This window comes from Sebastes fasciatus, chromosome 10 (genome assembly GCF_043250625.1).
Source record: "Sebastes fasciatus isolate fSebFas1 chromosome 10, fSebFas1.pri, whole genome shotgun sequence".
Taxonomy (NCBI): domain Eukaryota; kingdom Metazoa; phylum Chordata; class Actinopteri; order Perciformes; family Sebastidae; genus Sebastes; species Sebastes fasciatus.
Genome location: NC_133804.1, coordinates 773,893 through 797,562, shown reverse-complemented (window position 1 = coordinate 797,562; position 23,670 = coordinate 773,893). Strand labels below are relative to the sequence as shown.

Here is a 23,670-nt window from a genome sequence, read left to right as displayed (position 1 = left end):
TCTCTCCTCTTTCCTTTCCTCTTCTCTCTCCTCTTCCCTCTCCTCTTCTCTCTCCTCTTCCCTCTCTTCTTCCCTCTCCTCTTCTCTCTCTTTTTCCCTCCTCTTCTCTCTCCTCTTTCCTCTCCTCTTCTCTCTCCTCTTCTCTCTCCTCTTCCCTCTCCTTTTCTCTCTCCTCTTTCCTCTCCTCTTCCCTCTCCTCTTCTCTCTCCTCTCCGCTTCCCTCTCATCTTCTCTCTCTTCTTCCCTCTCCTCTTCTCTCTTCTCTTCCCTCTCATCTTCTCTTTCTTCTTCCCTCTCCTCTTCTCTCTCTTCTTTCCTCTCCTCTTCTCTCTCCTTTTCTCTCTCTTCTTCCCTCTCCTCTTCTCTCTCCTTTTCTCTCTCCTCTTCCCTCTCCTCTCCTATTCTCTCTCCTTTTATCTCTCCTCTTCCCTCTCCTCTCCTCTTCTCTCTCCTCTACCCTCTCCTATCCTCTCTTCTCCTCTCCTCTTCTCTCTCCTCTTCCCTCTCTTCTTCCCTCTCCAGCAACCCCGGCAGGCGCTAGCTAGCTGTGACTGCAGTTTGTGGCGCTTTAAACTCTGAAAACGACAGAGCAAATGTTCGATTCAACATCTAATATCGTAAACCTGTCAATATTCAAAATCTACACAGTTGATTTCTTGTCTCAAAAATTTCAGACGTGTATTTAGTGATGAAATAGCTACGAAAAATGTAAAGAAGAAGCCAGTTTTGGCTGTTGTTGTTGTTGTTGTAACCGTAGCTTGTAGTGGTCCAAAGCTTTGCATTGTGGGATACAATAGACGAGGTAGACTGGTCCGATGCCGATAACTAATTTAATCCAATGAATCACTTTATTCAAATTGAAGATTTTGTTCAAAAATACATTTATTTTGTAGTACTTTTAGTATTTGGTACAGTCTTAGTGATGTTACTGAGTCCTCAGAACTTAAAGCTACTTCTCACTGCCAGCAAACACAGAACAGTCAGAGAACTCTCCTGAGCGTTGTAACCCTACTGAACACAGATGCTTGTATCAGTGACCAAAATGGTATAAAAACTGTTTGCAGGAGGCCTGCATGGTACACAAGTGGAAGTGAGACCGAAGAGGCTGTTTACTGTCACATGACACAAGCAGTGTCGGGGAAGCTACTTTAAAACTGTAGCTCATGAAGCTCCAAGCTACGGGAAGCCATACTACACACTCCTGAGAAACAGCAGCATGAAGCTATTTCACATCAAGAAACCTCTACTGTTAAATAATCTAGTAAACAGATCCATACACTTCACTGATAAATCAATCACATTGTCTCATTTCTTAATGAATTACTTTCAAACATTAGTGTTATTAAATGAATAGAAAGATGTGAAACACAGTCCCAGGCAGACTATGGATGTTGGTTTAACACAGAGGGCAGAGGACACTCACCTTCAGGTGCTGTAACTTCCCCGGCAGAGAGGAGTGGAGGCCGACATGCTGGAAGAGGGAGGGCTTGTACCTCTGCTTGAGCAAGGCCTTCTGTTCATTACAGTGTTTCTGAATGAGACAACACACCACCAGCATGTAGGTCACTACACCGTCATAAAGTAAACGTCATTATCACTTATGTACACTCCTCAAGTATTTACCACTGAACAACCTGCTCCACTTCTGTGAAGACTGTTTCCACATTCTGAATAATAATAATTACTGAGCAGCATAATGTGATGGAGGGCGGCGCGGTGGTGCAGTTGTTAGCACTGTCGCTTCACAGGGTTCGAACCCAGCTTGGAGTCCTCCTGTGTGGAGTTAGCATGTTCTCCCCGTATTAGCATGTTCTCCCCGTGTTAGCATGTTCTCCCCGTGTTAGCATGTTCTCCCCGTGTTAGCATGTTCTCCCCGTGTTAGCATGTTCTCCCCGTGTTAGCATGTTCTCCCTGTGTTAGCACGTTCTCCCCGTATTAGCATGTTCTCCCCGTGTTAGCATGTTCTCCCCGTATTAGCATGTTCTCCCTGTGTTAGCATGTTCTCCCCGTGTTAGCGTGGGTTTTCTCAGGGTTCTCAGGGTTCCCCGATTTCACAGTCCAAAGACATGCACGTTAGGTTCATTCGTGACTCTAAATGTCCCATAGGAGTGAATGTGAGCGTGTTGTCTGAGGCCCTGTTCACACCTGGCATTAGAATGCGTCTCCACATGTGTCTCCAGTGACCACTTGTGATCCGATCTCACTTCAATGTTCTATTATGCAAATAAACACGTGGTGAACACACGGCTAATACAGCAGCCGTTGTGACGTAATATTACATTAATGTCAGTAGTAATATTCTACATATTCATGAATCGGGTACATTTATTAAAAACATTTTAACATCAAAATAAAAGGTTATTGTACTAGCAGTCCCCGGGGCACCGGTGCCTTTGCCAGACAACAGCAGAGTACAGAGCTCCAGAGAGCCGGGAGGAGAAAGAACAGGCGGGGGGGGGGGGGGGGGGCGGTCGGGTGTCATGTCAACAAAAACACAGACACATCTCCCACAGTATGATAATAATTCCGATCCGATCTCAATGCGTCCTCAATGTGTCTTGAGTGTGTTCACACCTGTACTTCAAGTTGTCCACTTGTGATCCAATCACTGAGGACGCATGTTAATACCAAGTCTGAACAGGGCCTCTGTCTACCCCGCCCCCCCCGCCTTCGCCAAATGTCAGCTGGGCTCGGCTCCAGCGACCCTGAACAGGACAGATAATGGATGGATGGATAATGTGATTGAGGAACTAATGTTTATGTTTATGAAATGCGGACATTAAAGGTTCTATATACGACATTCAGAACCACTAGATGTTGCACTAGACCATTCGCATCACAGAACAAAACAAATGGGCGCATCGGCGACACCTCCCCGCTCCCTTCGTGTTCTCGGTCCCTGGACACACAACCAGATAAACAATAGAATACGGTTACCCTTTTGTTGGTCTCCCATAGCCAGACCTGTCTCCACAGCCTTGTGTCAGTGCTAAAGGAAGGTCTGGCTCCACACATTATCATCCTGCTATCGGGGGAAAAACTCCCTGGCTTGTTTCTTTTTCTTTAAACCAATCACAATCATCTTGGGCGGCGCTAAGCCGATGCAGCGTCGATGGCCTTGAAAAATAAACAGCACGGATGGCGGAAGGGGAGAATGCCACGTGAAATAGGAGGCCAATGGAAGGCTGACACCTACAGTCTACATCCACTGAGTCAGACTACACTTTAGTGAACAATGTCAAGTGAGGAGGTAAGGACACTAAGCAAGAAGAAGACGAGTGAGAGGATGTACACTAAGCAAGAGGAAGACGAGTGAGAGGATGTACACTAAGCAAGAGGAAGACGAGTGAGAGGATGTACACTAAGCAAGAGGAAGACGAGTGAGAGGATGTACACTAAGCAAGAGGAAGACGAGTGAGAGGATGTACACTAAGCAAGAGGAAGACGAGTGAGAGGATGTACACTAGCAAGAGGAAGACGAGTGAGAGGATGTACACTAAGCAAGAGGAAGACGAGTGAGAGGATGTACACTAAGCAAGAGGAAGACAAGTGAGAGGATGTACATCGTGGTTATTATTTCGTCGGTTGGAATGTTGATGCTTTTCTACAGTAAAGAGTTATTTTAGTAACATTAGTAACATGTTCAGCTTGATAAGGAGCTATTTCTTCCATCTGCCAAGTGACCTGAACCCATGTAAAGTAATATTAGCTTGCTAACTATCCTGTTAACGCTAGCTACCTCTGTGGGAGGTCACTCTCTTAGTCTCTTTGTAAACACGGGGAGGACCAACAGTTTCAAAGGGAGAGACTCACACGAACATGCACAAGGCCAGCCTGGCTGTGTCAACACAGCACAGAGAAGCTCTGATTCCAACACACACAGAGAGAGAGACTTCACCCTCGGCTCAGGTAGACATTACTCCTCTATATCTTTACATAGACGCTAGTTGTTTGATGCTATATTCACATTCAAAATCTCATATATAGAACCTTTAAAAAGCGTGGAGTCTTTAATAATGGTCAATAAAGACCAATAATAAAATAGCTTCATTGTTCCAACAATAGCCCTGTGATAGTCTGGCGACCTGTCCAGGGTTTACCCCCCCGCCTTCGCCCAATGTCAGCTGGGATCGGCTCCAGCGACCCTGAATAGGACGAGCGGTTACAGATAATGGATGGATGGTTGGATGGTTGGATGTTCCAACCATGTGTAAAATAATGTCTAGTCTTTGCCTTGTTTTTGTGTTATATACTGTTATTGATCTTTATTGTTATCAGTTTGCTTTGATCTAATCTTTTGAATGTCTTGCATCCATTTTTTCTATTCCAGCTACAATAGGCTTTTATCATGCACATTAAGCAAAAGGGACACTTTAAGAAGGATGCACTTTAGTATACTATATGTAGTGTAGGTTATTGCTCTCGTTGAGTTTTTTTTATTCTTCCTTCTTATTTATTTTATCTTTCCTGTACTGGTGCTCTAGTTTTCAATTTACCATATTGCACGTGTTTTTACACTTCCTTGAGTCTTGGTTTTGTCCTGTTGCCAGATGAATTGCCCTCTAAGATATTGCTATGGTTATGTTGAATCTTAAGTAAAATGTCAGATTACTGCTTCATGTGCATATTATTAGGTGTGTTTGACTTACTGCGTCTTTCTCTGGGTTGCAAACCTTCACCCACAGAATGTGATCCAGCAGCCAGTCGATGGGTTTGTCTCTGTGGAACATCAGGAAGAACTCTGCAATCATCGGGAGGTCACGGGTTCGAAACATCTTTCCTAGAGGATTACACACACGCACACACACGCACACACACACACACACACACACACACACACACACACACACACACACACACACACACACACACAAACACGTTACTGTCAGTATACACTACAAATAAAAACAAGGCTCATTATGTGGATTTACCTTCCACGTTAATATTTCATACACACCTATAAATCCAAGCTGGGAGAACTCCAGGAAGAGCCACCGTTTGGATTCTTCCCGGATGGCAAAGTTCTTCATGTCCTTGAAGTAGCCTGTCTTTGCTATAATATCATCCTCCAACTGGAAATCACACCACACAATAAGTCATTTCAGTAAGTAGCCACTATTTGGTTTGAGTGAGAGACGACTCCATTACAGAAATCCTCAACAACTATTTCAAGCTTGCAACAAGGCTGCAGTCAGATCTCTCTGAGGGAAGGGGGGGAGGGGTTCTCTCTCAGTCAGAGTGTGGGTGGTGTGGTTTTGTCTGCGTCTGTCTTGTTCTGAACATGGGGGGGTTCTGCTGCTCATGATAACTACCCACCTGTGTGTGTTTCAAACTGACTGCTGGGTTGACTGCTCCTAACGGCGTTTGGAGATCACTGGTTAATGGTTAAATACATCACATATGTTTGGATCCCATCAGAGTGTGTATTTGTGTCTTTCATCATCTCGGCTGCACTTTGAGCTGGATTTCCACACTATCTGGGTGGGCCGTAAAAAAACATTCTATACTGTATACTCCCATTATAGGAAACACATATATATCAATAGTTGTCTGACCTCTGAGACCTACCTGAACATAATAGGTTCCTTTGTCCTGAGCATAGAGCATGAGGAAGCTGTAGTCCAGATTCTGCTTTGTTCGCCATCTAAGAGCAGAAAAGGTGCGACACACAAACATCAATATAATTAACCAGACAAGTGAATTATGATAAAATTCTAATTCACCTACTGGTGCTCATTTTCTTATTTCTTTATAAACTGTAGTGTATATACCAATGATCCCATTCCAACAGCAGTCAATACACAGGTACAGCAAAGAAAATGATGACATAAATGGGAATAAAGCTGTATGAGGTGCTTCTCCATAATCAGTGTATTACTTACAGTGGATGGACCAGCACGGGAGCAAAGCAATGTACTGCTGTGGACAGGGGCAGCAGCTAAACAGATTGCCTCGATGGATTAGTTATTTTGGTGTTTTAAGGGGTTAGTTCAGATTCACCAAAGTCTCCTGTCTGTTTCTCCCAACTGTCATCTACTGTAGGTAATACACTGACTATGGAGAAGCACCTCATACAACCCCACAAACAATCCAAACTATCCCTTTAACACAAGCAATACTTCTAGCATTTCAAATAAATAGTAAGAGAAATGGTAAATGTACTTGACTCTCTCCTTGGAGTCTCCAAAGCTCTCTCTGAGGCTGGTGAAGTCGGGGTAGTAATACTGAGAAGGAGAGACAACCTCCAACAGTCCGGACTGCACCTCCTTGGGAAAACTATAAAGAAACAACTGTTAACTGACTGACTTCAGCAAAATAACAACAGGACTACACAACAATTCAGCATTCAAATCATATGGGAAAGATGAGTCCTACATAAAAAATACTTTGTTGATGGACAACAATTTCTATAAATACTAATGACACTATAAAAATAGGATCTTTAAGAATATTGTTCATTACACTTTTTGTGATCACTACTCTAAGTCTCAAATCCAATGAAAAGATCCATATAGTTATTGTATTTGTAATTTGTGAAAACATATACTGTAGAATCTAGTTTACTGCTTAAGTAAAACGTATCAACATGTCAGAGTAGAGAACAGAAAAGGTCCATCATGGTATACTGAACTCCAGATGAGCCTGGACACTGCTTTTAAAGGTAGGGTTGGTAATCTTCACTGGATGTTAAAAATGATCTAACAGAAACAAACAAGCCCAGTGTCGCCATCTCTGTCCAATGAAAGTAGCTGTAAATAATATTTGCAATGCTGAAAACATGGAAAAGGCAGCTTGGGGGTGGCCAACATTTTCAATATTGCTGGTAATCCTGGTCATCAGCATGCCAATCTGAGATATCTCAATATCCACATTTCTTCTAAATATATGTAAGGGATAATGTACAGCTAGCAGGTCATTGTTGTGAAAGAATCCCCTTCAGGGTGATGAGAGAGGCAGCATCGCCATGTCGGGGACTCTTTCACAACAATGACCGGCTCGCTGTACATTATCCCTTACATATATTTAGAAGAAATGTGGATATTGAGATATCTCCGATTGGCATGCTGATGACCAGGATTACCAGCAATATTGAAAATGTTGGCCACCCCCAAGCTGCCTTTTCCATGTTTTCAGCATTGCAAATATTATTTACATACAAGTTATAGTGAAAACTATGTGTTATTACAATGTAAGGCAATAATAAACGGCAAAAATTCAACAAAATGGTGAGATTGTCTCTATACATTATAGTGATGACTGGATTAAACCATAGTAGTAGTAGTGAGTACAGTTACGTATTAACATAGGCCATGCAACATGTTCAGAGAATGTACTGTGGTGAAGGTCCGTTAGTGGCGCTATTGACAACAGGTAGAACTTCTGTGTAGTAGCTTGGCAAATGACCCACCACATCCAACCACCACAATGCTAGGTTCAAGTCCTTGACCTATAAAGGCAGGGTGTTGAAGAAGTGATACCTGTGCCATACTGTACTACTCTTTCTGGTACTATAGTACTTGTACTAGTATTAATACTTTACTATTACTACTGCTATTAAGGTTTAGTTAAGTATACTTTATCTTTTTTTCACTGTCCTATATTTTAGAGCTTTATTCTCATTGTACATGTTTGGACATATTATACACAGCATCTGGTTTCACTGTTACGCTGATGATACACAGTTCTACCTCTCATCATTTAAACCACACGTACTGAACACTCTAACCATACTGCATCCATATTTATCCAGTGTCAAGGACTTGATGGCAGCTAACTTACTACAAGTCAATAGCAATAAAACAGAGGTTTTCATCTTTGGTCCACAGCGTCATAAACTACAGATACAGTCCTCCCTCGGTTCACTTAAAGCCAATTATTAAATGTTAAGTGCCTGGCAAAGAACCTTTTGATAGCCACTCATCCTTTGAGCAGCAGACCAGAAATATCATCCAAGCTTGTTTTTATCAAAAAAGAAACATCTCCAAGATAAGACACATGCTCAATTTTAATGACCGAAAAAATCATGCATGCTTTTTGTCATCACGCCTGGACTACTGTAACTCTCCTTTTACCTGTTGAAACTCCCACTCAGTCTCACAATTATTATCTATCCAGAACTCAGCAGCCAGATTAACTATATATAAATATATCAATATATACTGTACATTACATTTATAAACCTGTGAATATGGAATGAAATGTGAGAATATTGAATGAATCCTGAGAATATGGAATGAAATGTGAGAATATTGAATGAATCCTGAGAATATTGAATGAAATGTGAGAATATTGAATGATATCCTGAGAATATGGGTGCTTTCACATCAGGGACCCGGGCCCGGATCCGATTACTCTTGTCCCCAAAGTCAAGTTCGACTGATTAGTGTGAATGCTCCGTACCGTACTCGGGCACGTTTCGTGTGAAAGCCAACTGTACCGAAACACAGAAGTGGACTGCTATTTAACGCGAGTAACTTTAGCAGTTAGTGAGTAGCTGTGAAAGGGCAGGCTTTTTTCATGAGCTGATCTCATCCTCTAAACTGCACGACCATGGGCAATACAGCAGGAAGGTAGGCGAGAGGTTCCTTAAAATATAGACAATAGTAGACGATGGGGTTCCGGTGATGTTTATTATTTGGCTTGGACACAAGCCGGGGACTGATCATCCCCGGTTTGGTCGCCCAGGTGAGGGTGTCTGATGATCAAACATCCGAAACACCTTGATCATCAGCATTGGTGCTGAGAGATTCGGCATCAAACGACCGAAAGCCAACAGCACAGCTAGGCCAAACCGGCGAGAGATTAAGATCACCCAGCACAGGAAAGAACTGAGGTCTCTAAAGCAGCAGTACAGGAAGGCAAGAGAAGAGGAAAGACCAGCCCTCACAGAGCTCCGGAACATCGTGAGGCAGAAGCTCATCTCCCTCCGATGCGCTGAGTGGCACAGGAGAAGGGGCCGAGAGAGGGCTCGCAAGCGGACTGCCTTCATAGCAAATCCCTTTGGATTTACTAAACAGCTGCTTGGGCAAAAGCGGAACGGGACCCTTGCATGCCCAGAAGAGGAAATCAACCGATACCTTAGTGCCACTTACAGTGACAGTAGGAGAGAGGAAGATCTGGCCCCATGTGGAGAGCTAATTACACCACCTGACCCCTCCATCCAGTTCAACACCAAAGAGCCCACCCTGGCAGAAGTCAGGGATACAGTCAGAGCGGCGCGGACGAGTGCAGCTCCAGGGCCGAGTGGAGAGCCATACAAAGTCTACAAACACTGCCCGAGACTCCTGCAGAGGCTATGGAGACTCATCAAGGTAGTATGGCGGAGGGAGAAGGTAGCCAAGCAGTGGAGACATGCAGAGGGTGTTTGGATACCAAAGGAGGAGAATGCGAGTGACATCACGCAGTTCCTTACCATCTCACTGCTCAGTGTGGAGGGCAAAGTCTTTTTCAAGATCCTTGCGAAACGATTACTGAGTACCTCATGAGGAATTCCTACATTGACACTGCAGTGCAAAAGGGAGGGGTTCCAGTCGTGCCAGGCTGTATAGAGCATACAGGAGTGGTCACCCAGTTGATCTGAGAAGCAAAGGAAAACCGAGGAGACCTGTCAGTCCTTTGGCTTGACCTTGCCAATGCTTATGGATCCATTCCGTACAAGCTGGGGGACAACAACCTTGACAGCATACCACGTCCCAGAGAAGATCCAAGAACTCATTTGGGACTACTAAGGCAGATTCAGTTTGAGATTCACCTCTGAGGCTCAATATGTGGGCGAGAATGGCCTTCAAGCCAGCCAAATCCAAGTCCTTGGTCCTGAGGAAGGGGAGAGTGGAGGACAAGTATCACTTCCACCTGGATGGAGTCCTAATCCCATCAGTGTCCGACAAGCCCGTGAAGAGCCTGGGGAAAATCTTCCACGGAACCCTGAGAGACATGGCGGCGGTCCAGTCAACACAGATGGAACTGAAGACATGGCTGTCAGCAGTTGTCAAGTCAGGACTCCCAGGGAAGTTCTAGGCATGGATCTATTATCATGGTATCCTGCCGAGACTCCTTTGGCCACTGCTACGAAGTCCCAATAACCACTGTGGAGGGCTTCGAGCGAAAAATCAGCCAGTTCCTTCGCAGGTGGCTGGCCCTGCCAAAGAGCCTTAGCAGCTTTGCACTTTTATACTTTACACAGACTCATCTGACACCAGAGTCTCCTCTGCAGGCATAACAGTGAAAATTGGAAGGAAGTGACGGGCTCAGGAGGTGCAGGCAGAAGCGAGGCTGAGACATGGCGTCTTGGTAGGCTCTGTGGCAGTTGGACGAGCAGGGCTCAGTAGTCATACAAGACCTTGCTACGATAAAGCTCAGAGGAGAGAGAGACGGCGGCTGATTCAGGGAGAGATCCGGGCAGAGGTGGAGAAGGAGCGCTGCAGTAGGACAGTGGCCATACGTCAGCAAGGAGCTTGGACTAACTGAGACCATGCATCTGCCCGGAAGATCACCTGGACAGAACTTTGGAAGTCAGAATCAGCAAGACTCAAATTTCTGATTCAGTCGGTGTACGATGTCCTCCCAAGCCCATCCAACCTGCATAGTTGGGGTCTTGCAGATACGCCAGCATGCCCGCTGTGCCTGGCATGAGGTTCCCTGGAGCACATCCTAAGCTGCTGCCCGAAAGCCCTGGGAGAGGGGAGGTACACATGTGCCATGACCAGGTGTTGAAGGCAGTAGCGGACACCATCTGCACTGGAATCAAACAGAGCAAACATCATCTCCCAGCAAGGCACAACATCGCCTTCGTCAGGGCAGGGGAGAAACCTCAGGCAGAGCGGAATACCTCAACTGGGCTGCTAGCCTCGGCTCGTGATTGGCAGCTGAAAGTGGACCTTGGGAGACAGCTGAAGTTTCCAGAGCACATTGCGAGAACGACACTCAGGCCAGACTTGGTCCTAACATCTGACGTTCAAAGCAAGTGGTGCTCTTGGAACTTAAAGTCCCCTGGGAAGACCGCATAGAGGAGGCCCATGAGCGAAAGAGGGCCAAATACCTTGAGCTGCTAGAGGCCTGCAGAGGGAGTGGGTGGAAAGCTCGCTGTAAGCTTATCGAGTCGGGCTGCAGGGGATTTCCAGGGCAGTCTCTAAACCGGGTACTCAGGCTCCTTGGCATCACAGGGTTGCAAGAGAGAAAAGCATCCAGGAACATCACTGAAGCTGCAGAAAAAGCTTCAAGGTGGTTGTGGATCAAGAGGGGGGATCCATGGCGTAGCGTGCCACTTGGACACAAGCCGGGGACTAATCATCCCCGCTTGGGACGCTAGGTGAGGGTGTCTGATGATCAAAGACCCGAAACATCCAATGACCCTGGGTTCATCACTGATGATGTGTCCAAGCTGCACCATCTACATGCAGATGGTGTTTCTTCAAACTTATATTTAGCTAGTTTAATGGTCTACCGTTGAAGAACGAGAGACGCTCAGACGGTTTTGGTGAGTTTTATTTTGTTTCTGTCCAGTTTTACGATGCTCCGCCACTAATAACAGCTGATCTCAACATAAACAAATACACGTGGATGATGACGCAAGCGTACTCGGGTACAGACCAACTTTACTGATGTGAAAGCTGAATGGAGAGGGGGGGCAATCGTACTCAGGCACGGTACGGAACAATCGTACCTAATGTGAAAACGCCCTATTGAATGAATCCTGAGAATATTTAATGAAATGTGAAAATATGGAATGAAATGTGAGAATATGGAATGAAATCTGACGTCATCACGGCGCTGCTGCCATCTTGTGTTTTAGGTCATCATGAACTTCCTGGATCAATAACTCATAAACGAAATGTTGTTAAAACACCAACGAGGTCTCTTTCTAACCGTAGTAAGGTAGACAACGAGCTACAAGCTCATTTAAATCACAACGAGTCATTCTCCAAGCTGGACACATTACATTGGTCTCTATGTGCAGCCAGCTGGAGACCAGCGGTCAGGGACCGTCTACAAAATGCAATGCCGAAAAGAGAAAAATATTCAATAACTTCAGTTTTATGCAGTGTAGTGAAACCAAAATCACAGTCCCACATCTGACAACAAATGACGGCCAGTAGAGGATGAGCAGGGGAAACAAGGTGAATCCATGATGTCTAAATTAATGGGATTGATACAGGCTGATATGAGACTGCTGTATGCTTACAGGACAAACCTGCTGCTTTAAACTCTAATAACAGTAACCAATCAGGTTATTTGTTTACCTCAATAGACCTCTTTGAAAACCTTTTCAGTTAAAAGAAAATGTATAAGACACAAGCAGCTGGCCAGGAGACAGGGACCACAGCTAACAGAAGACATGAGACCAAGGTGAACATGGGAGACAGTCTAGAATCACTCACTTCCTCCTGGTGGTCTCTGCAATGCTGCCCACATAGTCTGAGTCCGTCTGACATGACGGGGGGAGAAAAAGGGATTAGTTAATTAATACCAAACAACAATAAACAGAGTATGGAGGTCTTATGGGGTGAGACAGCCTCACTGAGCTCGTCCCAACAAGGCCTGACCTTGTATACCCAGTTTTCATTGATATGGGGTGACGTAGCCTGTGATTGACTCATGTAACTGTAAACTCACAAACACAAGGTACAGGTACAGTATTTCAGGTATTTGTGATGTACTGCAGAAACTAGATGGACAGGTCTTAAAGGGTAGACGTGTTTACCCTTCTCTTTGTTCTCAGTACCTGACATGTCAGACAGCTCTGTGTCTGTCTTTTCCGTGTATGAGCATGAGCATGTGTGTGTTTGAGTGTGTGTGTGTGTGCGTGTGAGAGAGAGAAAGAGAGAGAGAGAGTGAGAGAGAGAGAGAGAGAGAGAGAGAGAGAGAGAGAGAGTGAGAGAGAGAGAGAGAGAGAGAGAGAGAGGAAAGGTTATTTTGTGGCGCTGAATAAGAACAACGTGCTGACTTCCTGTACTCCAGGCTTCTTCCATTGATGGTGATTTATGAGATGCAGTTTACAGATAATGTTATGGGAATGGTGTGAGGTGTGATCTTTAAATCATGAAGAGTTTATAACAGCATCTACTGTGGAGTGCTCTTAGTAATACAACAGCAATAAATCCTATGCAAACGTGCAGCTTTTCAGTTTTAATTGCATCTAGAATATTTTGGCAGATATTTCTGACGCTGGGAGAAACTGGTAACACTGCCTGTTTCATGTCTCTCTTTAAAGAAATAGTTTGGGAAATATGTTTATTTGTCCTTTTGTCGAGGGTTAGATGAGAGGAAAGACACCTCTCATGTCTTTATGCTAAATGTGAAGCTAAAGCCAGCAGGGGGTTAGCTTAGCTTAGCATAAAGACTGGAAGCAGGGGGAAACAGCTAGCCTATCTCTGTCCAAGGTCACAAATCAGCCTATCAGCACCTAAAGCTCTCTAATCATTATAATTGTATTTCTTGTTTGTTTAATCCAGACAAAAAGGGTACTGTAAGAACAACACACTGAGCTGCCTGCTGCCTGCTGCCTGCTGACTGCTTGCTGCCTGCTGCCTGCTGACTGCCTGCTGCCTGCTGCCTAGCTGTCTGCTGCTTGCTGACTGCTGCCTGCCTGCTGACTGCCTGCTGCTTGCTGACTGCTGCCTGCTGCTTGCTGCCTGCTACCTGCTGACTGCCTGCTGCCTGCTGCTTGCTGCCTGCTGCTTGCTGGCTGCTGCCTGCTGCCTGCTGACTGCTGCCTGCTGCCTGCTGCCTGCTGCCCGCCTGCTGCTTGCTGACTGCTGCCTGCTGCCCGCCTGCTGACTGCTGCCTGCTGACTGCTGCCTGCTGCCTGCTGCCTGCCTGCTGCCCGCCTGCTGCTTGCTGACTGCTGCCTGCTGCCCGCCTGCTGACTGCTGCCTGCTGCCTGCTGCCTGCTGCTTGCTGCCTGCTGCCAGCTGCCTGCTGCCTGCTGCCTGCTGCCTGCCTGCTGACTGCTGCTTGCTGACTGCTGCTTGCTGACTGCTGCTTGCTGCCTGCCTGCTGCCTGCTGCCTGCTGCCTGCTGCCTGCTGCCTCTGGCTTCATATTTAGTGTGCGAACATGAGAGTGGTTTCAGTTTTCTTATCTGTGTGTGTATACTGTATATTTGTGTCTTACCTCAGCAACAAAGACGATTATGAGGAGATCTTGCTGCTGCAGAGGCGTCAGGCTGTAGAGCAGAGAGTTGATGGTGCTGACCAGGTAGCTCTGCTTCTCACGCTTCACTGTAGGGATGCCCAGCACCATGGACACTGAGAACAAACACACACACACACACACACACACACACACACACACACACACACACACACACACACACATAGGTAATGAGAAAGAAAACAGAGCAACAGTGAACAGCTGTTTGACCCTTTCACTCGTCCCCCACACTTTACAATCACACTTTAGGTGAGATACTCTTCTCTTATGAAGTTGCTGGCTGAAACACAAAGAGTCCTATAAGGGTTGATAGTAAAGCTGAGTGATTCGTACCTCCACGGCGTCCCTGTCCCAGGACAACTCTGGGCAGGAGGCTGCCTGGATGCTGTCTGAGATGGGGCATGTAGAGGTAAATGTTGGGCAGGAGGAACGTCTGTCGGCCTGAGTTGTCTGTCTGCAGCCTTGTTGTTTCTGTCCGCAGGAGGGAAAGGGGAGAGGAGGTCTTCAGTCAATGAACAAGTGAAAAGTGAACACTTTCATCATCACTGGCGTTTGAATTAGAATTGGAACACAGTTACAGCTAAATGGATCGTTTTATGCCACTACATACACGCGCATCACGTGCATTCATGCGCTTTGCACCATTACGTACATGCATATGGCGTATAATTAGTCTCACCCCACGCACATAAAATCCAGGCACACATGCACGTGATGCAAGCGCACAGAGCAAGCGGAAAAGTGAGGTAGCGTTTCTGCTCTGCGTGCATAAATGCAGTCCAGCGAGCACAGGGCTGTTACAAGCATGAGCTCTACCCTCCCTACGCGCTCACAACTGCTCAACACACGCTTGCTCGTCAAGTTGATATTTGAGACTTTTGGAGATGGGGATGGATAGACGATGGCTGATGATGATTTTATCTCGCACATTCACAAAATAATGATCTGATATGTGCCGTCTGGAGCCCTGGTTAATGGGAACCAGTGGGAGAGGAGGTGAAGGGCTGAATTAGAGCCAACAGCAAACCTTTGCCCTGGGGTCCACTATAGATTCATCCATGGCTGTGAAGCAGTACGTTAACAGTAACTGCCAGATCAGAAGCAGTGCATTGTACTAGAACTGGCAGTATTACGTACTAGTGTCACCTGGTACCAGTTATTGTGTGAAGAGTTTCTCAGAGGGTTTGAGTCGGTGATATAGAGTATAATAGAAATGTCTATTTCAGGTTGATAAAGTCTACAGGGCTGAACCACTGCCCATCACATGCTTGCTACTTTAGGTAAGAACACCACCTGTGGAAATGGTGGAGGTGGTGGAGGTGGTGGTGTTAAGGGTGGGATGGGTGATGTTGGCAGTCTTGGATATGTTCCTCAGCTGTACCAGGATGCTGCTGAGATCCCTGCTGACCTGCCCTCCCAACTCCTCAGCCACCACCAGACGCTGGTACAGGGTCTGCAGATCTGGCCGTCCTGTTGAACCTGAACACAGAGACGTAAGTATTAATCCCATCATCAGATGTTCAGCATTCATTTCACTTGATCAAACTCAACTTGGCTGTCATCAGTGTTAGAAGTAGTACAGCTGTATTGCTATAGTGCTGCTGCAGCTGCAGCTCAGAAACTGGGCTTCTAAGTCAAACAAGACACACAGTTTTAGGGATCTTTAAACTGTAGGTCTTGGTTACAACTTGAGGCACATTACATTTTTCAGGTAATCATCAAATATTCTCTCAAACTTCTCAAACTTTTGAAAAATGCCCCTTCCTCGAGCAGCAAATCCTCACATTTGAGAAGCTGGATTCAGCAAATTTTGCATCTTTGCTTCACAACTCAGTGGCTGCATGTCAACGGGCACTTTGGCTCTTTTTTGCTTTTCCACTGAAACTTCAACTTCAGTCAGGACCACTTTAGTCAAAGAACTTTATTTACATGCAGTAATATATACATTTATATTTTGGCGGTACGGCTCTGCTCTGGGATCTCCCTGCCCATCCACGCGCATACGTGGATCCACGAGCCCATGTGGTAGCGTGAGACAAGGAGAGCACTCCTCCCTGTCCTTCCATGCGCACACATGGAAAGCCAAAGGCAGGGAGAGCAGCAGCAAAGACCCCCCCGGGTGCAGAACAGAGCCCGCATCAATAACACAGAATGATACTGGTTTAGTTACACACATTATTAAAGGAGGTGTTGGGGTGGAGGTGGGTTGCGAGCGGCTTTGTAGAAGAAGCAGCACAGGTGGCCAGGTTGAAGGAGCTTAAATAAGGCGCCCTGTATGAAATTTGCCAATGAAAGCCTAGAAAGGAATCAGCTGATCTGTCAGATGATGCGTCAGCTGATTGGCCGGCCTAAGATCGGCCGCCATCAGCCGACAGCTGTCACATGAGCAGCGCTTGACTTCATGGCCTGCCTGAACTAACGCTACGCTCGATTTCAGTCAGGACCACTTTAGTCAAAGAACTTTATTTACATGCAGTAATATATACATTTATATTTTGGCGGTACGGCTCTGCTCTGGGATCTCCCTGCCCATCCACGCGCATACGTGGATCCACGAGCCCATTTGGTAGCGTGAGACAAGGAGAGCACTCCTCCCTGTCCTTCCATGCGCACACATGGAAAGCCAAAGGCAGGGAGAGCAGCAGCAAAGACCCCCAAAACAACCATACCAGGCAATCCTCCCTGGCCTTCCATGCGCTTACATGGAAGAGCCACAGGAGGAGCCAGCTGCGCACCCAGTGAAACCCGTATAGATTCAAACGACATACAGTGATGCCATCCGCATCTACACAGGTAGCGCCCATCCACGCGCATACGTGGATCCACGAGCCTCCGTGGTAGCATGAAGCAAGGAGAGCACTCCTCCTTGCCCTTCCATGTGCACACATGGAAAGCTAAAAGCAGGGAGCGCAGCAGTAAATAACCCCCAATGACCACACCAGTGAACCTCCTTGGCCTTCCATGCGCTTACATGGAAGAGCCACAGGAGGAGCTAGCTGAGCACCCTGTGAAACCCGTGCAGACTCAAACGACATACAGTGATGCCATCCGCATCTACACAGGTTACGCCCATCCACGCGCATACGTGGATCCACGAGCCTACGTGGTAGCATGAGGCAAGGAGAGCACTCCTCCCTGCCCCTCCATGTGCACACATGGAAAGGCAAGGAGAGCACTCCTCCTTGCCCTTCCATGTGCACACATGGAAAGCTAAAGGCAGGAGCGCAGCAGCAAAACCCCCAAAATGACCACACCAGTCAAACCTCCCTGGCCCTCCATGCGCTTGCATGGAAGAGCCACAGGAGGAGCTAGCTGAGCACCCAGTGAAAACTCGTACACTGGTTAAACCGATGCCACTTTCCAGAAGTGACAGAACACTAAATTACCCCTCCTGCCATTATTATATTATACTACAATACAATTATTGACCAAGATTTGGTTTACACACATAAGATGCATAAAACAATTACAGTTTAATATACATGTATGTTATAACTCAAAATATACTTACTAGAAAATGGACATTATATTATATGGATATAAATGGATTACCTTGTAATATATAATCATTCTGAACAGCCTTTACTGGCGCAAAATACAGTATATCACATGGTTAAGATCATATCTGCCTGTTTTATAATCTTTGACCACCAGGTGGTTTCGTGCACATGATACATCCAGATATTAACCCTTTCCGAACCAATATGCTGGAAAGCTTTGATGCTTCATGAAGCTTCAGTTCGCCTGCATCTACACAGGTTGCAACCTTCCACGCGCGTACGTGGAAAACATGAGGTAAGGAGAGCAACCTCCTTGCCCTTCCATGTGCATACATGGAAAGCTAAAAGCAGGGAGCGCAGGGAGCCCCAAAAAAGGACCACTCCAAGAAACCTCCCTGGCCTTCCCAGCGCCTACATGGAAGTACCTCAAAACTGAACTTAAGTATAGTACTTGAGTAAATGTTCTTTGCAGAACTGGTAGTACTGACAGATCTGCAGGGTTAATTTAAGGCTGTAACATGGAAAACGTGATCATCTACAGACCGATGTGTTCCTCTCTGAACATACGAGTCAGCAGAGCTGAAGAATTCCCTCCGTCATGGAAACTGAACCCGAGTCTGATGCAGCTCCCAACATCTTCCAGCTTCCTGCATCCTTCTTCTTCTTGAGTTTCCTCTGTCAGCGTGGAGCAGGAGCTGCAGAAACAGCAGCAACATGAAGCAGCAGCATGGAGCTGCAGCATAGCAGCAGCAACATGAAGCAGCAGCAGCGTGGAGCAGCAGCATGGAGCTGCGGCAGCATCATGGAGCCGCAGCAGCAGCAGAAGCAACATGAAGCAGCAGCAGCAACATGAAACAGCAGCAGCAGCGTGGAGCAGCAGCATTGAGCTGCAGCAGCAGAAGCAACATGAAGCAGCAGCAGCAACAGTGTGGAGCAGCAGCATGGAGCAGCATTAGCAGCAGTAGCAGCAGCCGCAGCAATGTGGAGCAACAGCAGCGTGGAGCAGCAGCAGCAATGTGGAGCAGCAGCAGCGTGAAGCAGCAGCAGCGTGGAGCAGCAGCAGCGTGGAGCAGCAGTAGTGTGGAGCTGCAGCAGCGTGGAGCAGCAGCAGCGTGGAGCAGCAGCAGCAATGTGGAGCAGCAGCAGTAGTGTGGAGCTGCAGCAGCGTGGAGCAGCAGCAGCGTGGAGCAGCAGCAGCAACGTGGAGCAGCAGCAGTAGTGTGAAGCTGCAGTAGTGTGGAGCAGCAGCAGTATCGTGGAGCTGCAGTAGTGTGGAGCAGCAGCAGTATCGTGGAGCTGCAGTAGTGTGGAGCAGCAGCAGCAATGTGGAGCAGCAGCATTTCTTCTTTTTTCTCTTTTAAACACAGAAAACAACAAACATTAAAAACCAGACAGCAGTTAGTAAAAAACAGAGACAGGTTATGTTACACATTAAAAACAGTTCATGTCAGTGTCTGTGGCTCAGATCTGCTCAGTCACTGTGTTGAGTTAAGAATATTGATGGCATTTGGGATGAAAGACTTTTTAAACACATTTCATAACTTAATGAAAAGCTAATTAGACTAAACATATACAGTGAAGCCTTTGATTCTTCACAGGTTGCAGGCTGAGGCATATGGCTAGAAAATCAAATGAGAGAGTCAAGCAGATATGCCGTAACATTTACTATATATAGCCAGTAAGTTACTGAGCACTCATAGCTTTTGAGCTTCGAGGATGTCTTGAGCCTCCGGCCGGAGGTAACGCTCATAAGCGGTTGATGACCATCGGCCCCAAGCCTCGAGTGTGGAGACAAGAGCTGTTAATCTGGTGGCAGTCCGCATGATTGGCAGAGGAGGCGAAGGTGTGAGGCAAACCAAGCTTGGGACATGGGCTTCCCCTCATCTGTGACAAAGAATGACTCATTGGCTGGCTTGAGGTCGGCATCTCAGATAGTGGATCATTGAAGACGGGATTAGACTCAGATTAAACAGATGTTCCTTCCTATCTCCATCAGTCTTGCACCCTTTATGAAGGATGGCTGCAAGGATTTATCTTCTCAGATTGTGCGAAATTGCAGCAGCAGGTGGAATAATGGACCCTGGTGGAGATTTGGACTGCAATTCCCAGAAATCTCCGCGGGACTGTGACGTCATCAAAGCTCGATGGAGTGACGTAATCGATCTGCGGCGCGCGTCGAGGTGACGGCCCTTCCGTGTTTTGAAAGAAGCCGGCTTGCTGGAGATGCCGACATGGACTCTAAGCTTGGATCTGGAGTCATACTGGCGAGTGACGACTGGATGCTGGATAGAGCTGTCATGACAGGGTTGTCCTCCTGCTCCAGGGAGCCGGCTGCCGGGGCTGTAGCTCGGGACTCGAACCGGGCCTCGGACCGGGGCTTGGACCGCTGGATCTCGTGCTCTTTGGAAGGCGGCTCAGCGGCCGTAGCTGGGACTGCAGCGGAGTTTCGAGCACTTTCTTTCCTTTTCTCGGCGGCTTTCCTGGGAGCGCAGGTTTTGAGAAGATCTGCTGGTGGAGTTTCGCCATGGACGCTTTCCAAAAACATTACAAAAGCTCTTCATTAGAAGACCCGACTGGAGCCGTGATGTGGTTTTCAACCAGGACTTGTAGGAGCCTGGACACTCGCCATTAGGAAATGCTGGGAGCAGAACTTGAATGTCTACTTATCGGATGCGAGCTCCGGCGGATAGGGAACGGGCTCTCTTTGCCGATGGCTTCCTCTGCCTCGGATGCTGTTGTTGTGACTCCATAGCTCAGTCATCATGGACGGAAATCGACATGACGAGCAGCAGGGTAAGTTGAAGCTTGTACGTGGAAAATCTGGTTGTTCTCATGTTGGTTGCGAGCGGCTTTGTAGAAGAAGCAGCACAGGTGGCCAGGTTGAAGGAGCTTAAATAAGGCGCCCTGTATGAAATTTGCCAATGAAAGCCTAGAAAGGAATCAGCTGATCTGTCAGATGATGCGTCAGCTGATTGGCCGGCCTAAGATCGGCCGCCATCAGCCGACAGCTGTCACATGAGCAGCGCTTGACTTCATGGCCTGCCTGAACTAACGCTACGCTCGATTTCTTAAAGTGACATTTCAACGGCTGTCACTGCTTACACACCAACTGAAACAAACAGACCGTTTTAACAGAATTGCATTGCTAGGCAACAGCTTGGGTCCATGTTTACTTCCTGTCAGCTTGCCTCATTCACACAGGCTGCGTCCGATATCACATAATATGCACTACATACCCTATATTTACTATACTTCATTCCTTCCCGGGAGTCCTTGTGCCTCCTTGTCTCGCAGGCAACGATCACAGGGACGTCTCACACCAGCACACATGGACGTACTAAGGAGAGATGCTGGACAGTGCTGGCGAGCTAGCCAGATGTTTGGTGGACTGAGACAGCTGGAAGCTCCTCTTGAAAGCCCGTCTGAGGACGACCCAATGACATCAATTCCGATAGTTGTATTATCACTCTTTCCATCCACCACTGTGTTATCAGTCCTACTTGTATTAGCTATTACAGCTACTAGGCTATTATTGTGGCTGCTTCCCTCTCTCTCTATCTCTATCTCTCTTTCTATCTATCTATCTATCCCCCCATCCGGTCTCGGCAGATGGCCGCCCGCCCTGCGCCCGGTTCTGCTCCAGGTTTCTTCCCAGTAATCGGGGAGTTTTTCCTGGCCACAGCGCGCTTGGTGAATACTGTTGGGTCTCTAAACTATGGTGTACAGTCTAAGACCTGCTCTATATATAAAGCGTCTTGAGATAACTTCTGTTGTGATTCGACGCTATACAAAAATAAATTGAATTGAATTGAATTGAATATGTGTGTACTATCATTCAACGTACTTTTGTGTGAATAAACAGTAGTATGCATCTTTCGGACATACTGAGCTGCAATTTACGTTGTCACTTCCTGAGAGCTTCCTAGACGTGCAACCATGGTAACCTGTGCCAAACTCATGTGACCAAAATGACGATTTGTGAGAATCAAAGTCTGAACTAATTTAAAGCTATATCACGGCTAGCAAAGTGAAATCTTATACTTAAATTGAAGCATTGTGGACGTTACAGAGCTGTCCGTCAACGTCTGTTATGAATGTTGTCATTACTACTGCATTGTGGGATATTTATGCCAGCGTAGTGTCCAGCGTTTACATACTGTAATATTTCACCAGAAACAGTATGCAATTCACGTACTATTGGTTTCTTATTAACTAAAAAAAACTCCCATACAGTTTTAACATACTATATAACAGCAGACATACACTACAACAGGAAATAAACTGGGACACATCTGGAATGTTTACATTTACAACTGTGTATAAGGACATTTCAACTGTGTCTATGGACACTTCAGCTGTGTCTATGGACACTTCAACTGTGTCTATGGACGCTTCAACTGTGTCTATGGACGCTTCAACTGTGTCTATGGACGCTTCAACTGTGTCTATGGACACTTCAACTGTGTCTATGGACGCAACTTCAACTGTGTCTATGGACGCTTCAACTGTGTCTATGGACGCTTCAACTGTGTCTATGGACGCTTCAACTGTGTCTATGGACGCAACTTCAACTGTGTCTATGGACGCTTCAACTGTGTCTATGGACACAACTTCAACTGTGTCTATGGACACAACTTCAACTGAAATCTCAACTTCTTTCATGACTTACTTCTCAAATGCAGTGTTTGCACATCAACAGGGAATGGAAAATGGCCCTGTAGCACGGCAAGGTTGTGGAGGGCTTTGTAGGTGAGCAGAAGGTTTTTGTAGTCGATCTGGGCTTTAACAGGGAGCCAGTGTAGTTGGATGAGGATGGGGGTGATGTGGTCGGAGGATTTAGTTGAAATTTAAACCTGTGTATCGTCGGCATAACAGTGAAAAAGGACATTGTGATGACAGAGGATAGCGCCAAGGGGAAGAAGGTAAATGATAAATAGGAGTGGACCCAATACTGACCCCTGGGGGACACCCAGTGAAACAGCGGAACACAAGTTGTACAAATTGTTGTCTGTCGATGAGGTATGAGGAAAACCATGCAAGTGCAACACCAGTGATACCAATATTGTCAGACGTTTGGTGAGTAGTGGGTGGGATATGGTGTCAAAGGCAGCAGTGAGATCGAGGAGGATGAGGATTGTGAGCAGTCCATAGTCAGCTGCACGGAGGAGGTCATTTGTGATTTTGACCAGGGCTGTGTCAGTACTGTGTTTGGGGCGGAAACCAGATTGGAAGGGTTCATGGAGGTTATTTGAGTCGAGGTGGGACTGAAGTTGGGCGGCAGCCACTCTCTCAAGAGTTTTGGAGATGAAGGTGAGGTTGGCGATTGGCCTGTAGTGGTTTAGATCAGCTGGGTCAGCACCGGGTTTTTTGAGAGTTGGTGTAATTGCAGCAGTTTTGAGGGTGGGAGGTACAATACCGGTGGTGAGGGAGGAGTTAATGATTCTTGTGATCATGGGGGAGATGGAGGGCAGGCAGGCTTTGACGAGGATAGTGGGGAGGGGATCGAGCTGACATGTAATGGGTTTGGCTTTATGGATGAGCTCGGTGATGGTTAATTCTGTTGTTGGTGTGAAGTTAGGGAGGGTGCTGATGAGTGGTTGGCAGGAGGTAACCATCCAGAGTGGGTCACATGGGGAGGTGCAGGATGAGGCCAGCTGTTGGTGGATGGTGTTGATTTTGTTATCAAAGAATTGCAGAAAGGCAGTGCAGTGATCAGTGGAGGTATTTTGGGGGAGGGTTCTTGGAGGCTGAAGAAGGTGGTTGACTGTTGAAAAGAGGGTTCTGGTGTTACCCTGACCGGTATTGATGAGGTTGGAGTAGTAGGAGGATTTGGCGGTGGAGCGAGCGTTCTTGTAACGGTGTAAGTGTTCTGTGTATAGTTGGATGTGCACTGAAAGTCCAGTCTTTTTGCACAGCCGCTCAAGTTAACGAACGGTTGATTGAAGATGACGGAGGTCAGCGGTGTACCAGGGAGCGGTGTGGGTGAAGGAGACTGTGCGGGTTTTCAGGGGAGCCATGGT

The 23,670-nt window shown here is 46.7% G+C and overlaps 1 protein-coding gene across 2 annotated transcripts in view; it reads right to left on the bottom strand.

The window, feature by feature from the left end:
• LOC141774890 (alpha-1,3-mannosyl-glycoprotein 4-beta-N-acetylglucosaminyltransferase A) overlaps nt 1-23,670 on the bottom strand; it is a 79,164-nt gene that overhangs the window by 29,898 nt on the left and 25,596 nt on the right. For both annotated transcript variants that reach the window (XM_074647695.1, XM_074647694.1), the window contains exons 2-10: nt 15,444-15,629; nt 14,484-14,621; nt 14,112-14,245; nt 12,378-12,424; nt 6,163-6,276; nt 5,569-5,644; nt 4,958-5,072; nt 4,650-4,780; nt 1,424-1,531 (exon numbers count right to left, since the gene is read on the bottom strand). In XM_074647695.1, the coding sequence (XP_074503796.1) occupies nt 1,424-1,531; nt 4,650-4,780; nt 4,958-5,072; nt 5,569-5,644; nt 6,163-6,276; nt 12,378-12,424; nt 14,112-14,245; nt 14,484-14,621; nt 15,444-15,629 (1,049 nt within the window). The remainder of the gene's footprint in view (nt 1-1,423; nt 1,532-4,649; nt 4,781-4,957; nt 5,073-5,568; nt 5,645-6,162; nt 6,277-12,377; nt 12,425-14,111; nt 14,246-14,483; nt 14,622-15,443; nt 15,630-23,670) is intronic.